General features: G+C 44.5%; 1 protein-coding gene across 1 annotated transcript; it reads right to left on the reverse strand.

Annotated features, from left to right (window-relative positions):
* Window positions 1-550: 550 nt before the first annotated feature.
* LOC308168559 (reticulophagy regulator 3-like) lies at window positions 551-6,553 on the reverse strand (the record flags this gene model as incomplete). Its single annotated transcript, XM_080543159.1, has 5 exons — window positions 551-1,092; window positions 1,311-1,434; window positions 3,383-3,468; window positions 5,468-5,574; window positions 6,294-6,553. 5 exons carry the CDS (start codon window positions 6,551-6,553, stop codon window positions 551-553), a joined length of 1,119 nt encoding a protein of 372 aa, XP_080399285.1.
* Window positions 6,554-7,330: the final 777 nt, after the last annotated feature.

A 7,330-nucleotide genomic window follows, 5' to 3' on the forward strand; every position in this document is an offset into this window, starting at 1 on the left:
CAATCAAGTTACTTGGTCGGAACTAACTGTTGTATAATTAAGCAATATCACACGAGAGGGAGTGTGTTATAGTACAGGTGCAACTCAAAAAAATTGAATATCGTGCAAAAGTTCATTTATTTCAGTAATCCAACTTAAAGTATTAAACTTAGATAGACTCATTACAGAATGTTGCTATTGCTCAGCCTACAAAATAAGACCTTCCAGATGACGGTGGCTTAAAGGTATACAAGCTCAATAGGAAGAAATTGGAAATTGAATAGAAAAACAAAGAAATCAGAAGTACTTCACAGTGGTATTAACTGATGCCAATCAGGAGCCTGGCTGCTGGAACTTATGATCACATCTTTCTCTCACACACACACACACATACACACACATACACACACATACACACACATACACACACACACACACACACACACACACACACACACACACACACACACACATATACACGCACACACACACACACACATATACACACACACACACACACACAGAGACTTAGTTTGCTTACACAAGTACAAGTGCTACACTCACACACAGCTCACTGTGGCTTCCCCAGCAGGTTGGACAAGAAGCTGGACCCCTGGCTCCCACCCCCCTGCCCCCCACCCCTTCCTGCACCCCCAAAGGGATCCATCTGGTTCAGCTCCGACTGATCCAGCATTTCAAAGTCCTCCCCGTCCAAGTCTGTGTCAAGCTCTGAGCTGGACTGCTTGTGGTAGCTCCGGTGGGCCCCTGCTCTGGGAGGCCCTTCCCTGCGATGAGCAGCAGGGGGCCGAGGCTGCAAGGCCCCAGCCAGCGCCGCCTGAATCATGTTGCTGGCGATGACTCCAGCCAGCTCTCCTGCGAAGTCAGAGGCAGGGGGCAGGCCACTTAAAGAGAGCTCAGCATCCAGGTCGTCCTGGTCAGAGTCCAGATGGGAGTATAAATCCAGCATCCCTGCACGGGGACCAGACGGGCCCAGACTGGGCAGCCCGATACGGGTGTCGTCATCATCATCCATCAGGTTGGCATCTGGGTTAATGGAGGGGAAGTCCAGGTCTCGAGCAAAAGACTCCTCAGGATCACTGTGTCTGTCAAGATCTGAGGAGTAAGAGATGAATGGCTTAAACATGTCAGAATGTTCGTTATTTGTCAGGGACTATACACAACTTTTATGTAACAGAGTTAGCATACAGGTTAATTCACATCTACTCATCAACACCTTATATCATATATATCTGAGCTCTGCCATCACATTGCATCTGCATACATTTCTCATGACATTTCTCATGACAGAGGCAGACTCAGCACGTGCTCACCTTCTGAGCCCTCGGTGAGCGGGGTCTGGCCACGGGATAGATTAAAAGTCCCGTTGTCTGTGTACGAGACTTCAGCATCAGAGTGCTCAGAGTCGGAGTCTTTGGCCACTATAGCATCGTCAAACTGTAGTGGTACAAGAAATATAGAAAAGTGTTATAAATAGATTTTTGAATTTTTAAATGTGGGTTTTTATTTTCATATATATATACTTTGCCTAATAACATTTGTGACTGCTCCTGGTGTTTCTGGACACCTCTCGGAAATGAGAAAGACGTCAAATTCGTCTTTAAAGTTTTTTTTTTTTTCTTTCAGATTTTCGTTTTTTTAGCTAACATTCAACTCGAAGATGTGAAGTACCCACTCGTTATTTTTCCGAACAGTTTTACGTTCATTAAATAAGTGTAATCTATAACACAATGACTTCGTTTCTTGTTGTTTGATGGGGATTCATTATCTTTGATGGGGATTTTCTGTGCTTAGTGATTTCCGGTGTAGCAACTTTCAAATACTCATGTCGTCTTCAATTTGTTTCCGATTTCAATGTATGATGCATCATTTGAAAGCTTACAATCTGTAGTTTAAGCACATGTAAAAAACTGAAAAATGATTTCGCCTACAGGTAGCCCTTTTCATTGGGCTGTGTCACATTTGAACATGTAAAATAATTATGAACAATTGTTTTGCGACAATAATCCCTCTATCAATCAAACTGTTTTGTATTTTGAGGGGAAAATCGTTGCGCGCAAGAAATGCACTATTCCTTTGAAGCTCGCGCTAGCTAGCACGCTAGATGCGAGGGAGAGAAGGAGGTAGGCCTGAAAGCACTGGCTCTCTACCGATGAGTGCGTACTGTCAATGAGATTATGAGCTACCTAAGAGCCGCTGGACTCCAATGACGATCCCCTGGCATGCTGGTGTGACAACCAGGGTCTCTTTCTTTTGATGGCAACATTTGCAAGAAAATACATCTGTATATTTGTGCACAGCCTCAGAGAGTTTTTAGTACAGCTGGAAAACATTGTTACCCCATTGTTACAACGGAAATGTGCTTGTGTTCCTGGCACGGAACCCAAAAGGGCTCTGCACACAGCGTGCGATTTCTGTTGCGTGTCAACATTCCATTTGAAGTTTGAATGGAAGTCTATGAGAACATCGCATTTCAACACACACGGCCCCGATTTTAATCGCACGGCGAACATTCGATTCCATTCATTTTGAATGTTAAGGTGCAACAGAAATTGCATCGCACGCTGTGTGCATTGGGATGCGATTTTTTATGATTTTCTCATAGACTTCAATGGTGTGAGTTGAAATTGGAATTTTGCGGCGCAACAAAATCACATCGCACGCCGTGTGCGTTGCAATGGAATGCTGTCGCGCAACAGAAATCGCACGCTGTGTGCAGAGCCCTAAAGGAAGAGGCGGAACAAAATTATAGTTGGCCTATTTTGCTATTAAATGGTACGTACTTATTTTGCTCTTTTAGACAGTTATTTTAAAAGGTGACGCACAACAGTTTATTTGCACCGACTACTGTAGGCTTAGCGTGTCTTTTGTGTTTGTAATTATTTTCCAAGCGGCTGCTACCTGTTGTTATTTTACTTGCATAGACTATTTATTAAAAAGCAATACTTCTGTTGAATCAATAAACAGATCTTAGAAACATTGGATGTGTTTATTAGTTCTTCAGTAATAGCAACAGCAGTCAACCAGGCTCTGTCATGCCATAAGAGTTGGGTGCCTGTTGTGAAACGGATCTGACAGTTGTAACAATTATGCACGACAACTGACCGTTGCCCCCAAATTCCATGACCGTCACATCCATACTGCTTTGTAAACACAAGTATTTCATTTTCCATTCTGTGTTACATCTCCTGTACCCTGAATTGGAGAGCCTGCTATTTCTATCTCTAAACGTGTCAGGTTATTTTCAATCCGGGACCAGCTGCACACAGCACAGCAAACGAGCAGGCCACATTTTAAAGGTTGATGAAACACAGACTAAAACAGAACAGTGACAGCCTGCCTGACTAAACCTTGACATGACTGTGATAGAAAACAGGTGATTTACTGTTGGGCAGAAAGCAGCAAGCTCCTCCTCACTGTCACTGGCTTCCCCAGAGGCTGCACCCCGGATAGGCTTCCGGAGGACTGCAGAGCAAGCACGCACACGCACACGCACACGCGCACGCACACGCACACGCACACACACACACACACACACACACACACACACACACACACACGCAGATCAGATGTTAATAGACACAGTAAACACACATAGAGAGAGAGACTCCCTTGAGACAGTCTCGTTGTCACTGGTCTGTGGTTGTGCAGGCTACTTGGTTTCAACTGGTACAGAAATTTGTTGTCAATAATGGTTGTTATTTTTACCAACACAGTCTCTCAATAGTGTCATATACTTCACCAAAAATATCAGACTGTCTCTCTTGCCAGGAGTTGAACTTTAACTGTGGGCTTTGTGCGGCCCTGCCTGCCCTATAGTCTGTTGCAGGGTTTTACCAACAATCCATCTAAAAGGATCGGCTTCCATTTTAAGAGTCTTTGGTGTAGGCACAGAATAGGAATAAATGTACATTTCAAGCCTGCAAACTGCGACACTTTAAATAACGTGAAACAATACTATTGTGCAATATGACAACCCTAGTCGTCTATCTGTACAGTATAGTACAGTGGATTGTGTACATAGCCTCTATTTATGTAAACCAGCTCCTTCCCTTCTTGTGATTATTTTTTTTTTTTTAAGTGTTTTTTTCCCCCTTTCCTAACACCAGGGGAGCCACCCCTGCTAAATTTCGTTGTTTGGTACCTGTACTGTAGCAATGACAATAAAGTTCATTCATTCATCGAATAACACATGGCATGGTTAACTATAGGCTACCTGGTATAATGAATATCACACAACCATACTGTCACTCAAGTGTGTCTCAGCTCTTAACAGTATTCAGACCAAGGATACTATAACAGTGTTTCCTCTACATGCATTTCATCGTGGCGCGCCGCCACGATGGAATTTCCTCCGCCACCATTCAGATTTCTCAACCCCCAAAAAAAAAAAAATTTAGGCCGCTTTTCAGACCTTCACAGCGCTAGACACACCCACAAGCGCTGAAACTGGACCAGTCCGTGTGTGTCGCGAGTATTGAACTTGAGGCTGCGTTCGTAAATTCGCTCTGAGAGCCCCGGAGCGCACACTGGGTTCAACGTCATAAAGGGACCAAGTCATTTGATTGGACAAGAGGCATTCCGTGAGTGCTGATCAGATTTCCAGAGCGTATTTACGAACGCGCCCTGGCTGTCACCCGAACACCGCGAGCTAGCGTAGTGTAGTATAGGATGCGTAGTGTAGTGTAGTGTAGTATGGAGAGAGAGAGAGAGAGAGGAGAAGCCTCTCTATGTGTTACCTATGTCCAGTGTACTAGAACCACTCTAACAGGAGTGTTTGTCCGTGAATAACACCGGCTATGCCCGGGGTAGAAACACAAGACTATAAGGTCATAGGTTATATATAGGTCATAAGGTTATATATGACTATATAAGGTCTACAGGTCTACACGGTCATTTTAAGCCGTCGACCAGCCCTCTACGACCACGGGAAGTCATGTTAAAAGTGAAGATACTTCTGTTAAACTAAGCTAAGCTAAACATCGCTAATCGCTAACTCCCTCCTGGGCTTAAAGTGACAAGTAATAACGTTGTGAAAAAAACCGTCAGATCAGTGTTTTTGTTTTTATTGACAACGGAATTACATGCTGGAAAAACATGCAGACACAGACAATAAGAGACACACGGGAGAAGTACAGGAAAACATTTTATTTTTTTGGGCCATCCTCGAGTTTTGGCTGAAATTACGTCGTTGTTTTGAGCGCGCGTGCGCGTTTCATGCGCGTGCACGCGGAAAAATCGCGGGCGCGCGCGGTCAGCACTACCCGCCACCATTGTAAAAATTCCTGGAGGAAACACTGCTATAACATAAAAAGCCAGGATACTATACAGCCAAGGATACTATAACATAAAAAGCCAGGTGTAATTAATATTAAGAGGGCAGACACATGCAGCAGGAAGAGACAGATAGTCTGGGGCACGAGCTGGAGAGCAGAGACCTCCCAGAGGAGTAACGTATGCTCCTCCTCACCTCTGATCTCAGGCCAGATCTTGTTTCTCCAGGTGTCAACACAGACAGCCACCACCAGGCCTGAGGACAGCAGGAAGAGCAGGCGCAGCGAGGTCAAGGCAAAGAACCTAGAAAAGAGACAGCAAAACTGTTTGTGACTTCATGTGACTGTGACCTCTGGTGTGTGTGTGTGTGTGTGTGTGTGTGTGTGTGTGGTCTTCCTCAGTAAATCTCTTTCTGATTGTTGACAAAATATGCCAAGCCTATGCAGTCATTATCTTGCAGCTCAAAATCAAAACCCCCTCTGATTGAACACAATGCAGTTATTTGCATAATGGAACCGGTTTGGCTTCCATTACACATCCTGGTTAATCCTCATAAAAGACAGTGACATCAGAGATCAGTAACATCAGAACAAGAGCCTAGTTCTGCTGGTTCATCAGGAGTTATGAGGGATTGTTTAGAGAATTGGCTAATCATGTTTGGAATTCAACCGTGAATTCTGTAATTGTTAAAACATTAAAGGGCAATGCATTTGCTGAGATATTTCAATGTTTGACACCCCCCAACACTGGCGGACTCAAGGGGGGGGGGGGGGGCGACCGCCCCTCCTGGTGCCCCCACGGTTGAAAAACGTCTGTCTTAAGTGCACCTTTGAGTGGCAAAAATGCCCTTTTGAGTGGCGAAAATGAGAGGACGTGCCCTATTGGTGCCCCTTCCAATGGTCTAAACTTGACCATGTGCACTGATGGGGTCCCATGTTGTGCAGTAGGTGCCCTTTTTTTATTTTCGCCCCCCCCTGCCCTTCACACAGCCTGAGTCCACCACTGCCCCCCAACAAACTTACCAAAACACAACGTTGACCACTGCGTAGAGTAACACGCTATGAAACGGTCTCTCCCACACCAACACGGCCTGGAGGTAGGTGACCACCGGCTCGTAGGGTCCCAGCCTCGCCTGGACGGTGGCCTGGACGGCCCGCACCCGGCCGTCTCTCTCGCTGGAGCAGGGGCGACTCCGCAAGCCTGTGACACCCGGGCCACCCTGCCTCACTGAACACTCCTCTCCCTGGGTGGCATCTGCCATTCCTCCCGTGTGCGCCGCCATCTTTCTTCACGTAAAACGTCGACTAAACAATCCTGCAAAAAAATAGGGAACACCTTGGTATTAAGGACCAGACTACGAAGAGACACACTGTGTTATGAAATCCCAGAATAATGCCTTCCGAATTGTCGGCACGATAGTGGATGGAGTCAAGCAGGAAGAGAAAAACCACAAATGTAATTATTTTCTTCGTTAATAAAGATTTTAAAACATATGATAACCGTCGTATTATCTTAGTTTAATGTCATTTCAATGTATTATAGACCTTTTCTTTATAAACAAGCATAACACATTTTTTCTTTTTACATATTTGAAGTGATCTGTTCGCTATCTGTTACATGTTTTAAGGTTGATTTGAGCAGGACAGTCCTGCATTTTGACATATTTCCATGTTACATTTCCTCCCTTTGATGGCATAATTATGACACCCGAAATGTAACTAAAGTTCAGCACTCATCTGATACACTGCAATACCCATTTATAAACACGTGGGGGCGCCATCGTCACGGCCATATAGCAGCAGGCCTCTCTTCAATATTCGACTGAATTAAAAGAATGAAGTGTTGACATGCACTCGGTAACCATGGTAGCCTAGCTATCCAGCTAGCTGCCCATCTGAGTGGAACACGTTTCAATAACCAAATCAGTTACAGAGATGTATATGCTTCAACATGCTGGAGGGAAACACATTACGGTTTTAATATTTATCAACTGGATTCTACAAAGGCAAAGTCAGGTATATATAATTAATAATTTAATAATAATAATTCTATATATAGA

The sequence above is a fragment of the Nansenia antarctica genome, assembly GCF_963989245.1.
Source record: "Nansenia antarctica genome assembly, chromosome: 12".
NCBI classification, from domain to species: Eukaryota; Metazoa; Chordata; class Actinopteri; order Argentiniformes; family Microstomatidae; genus Nansenia; species Nansenia antarctica.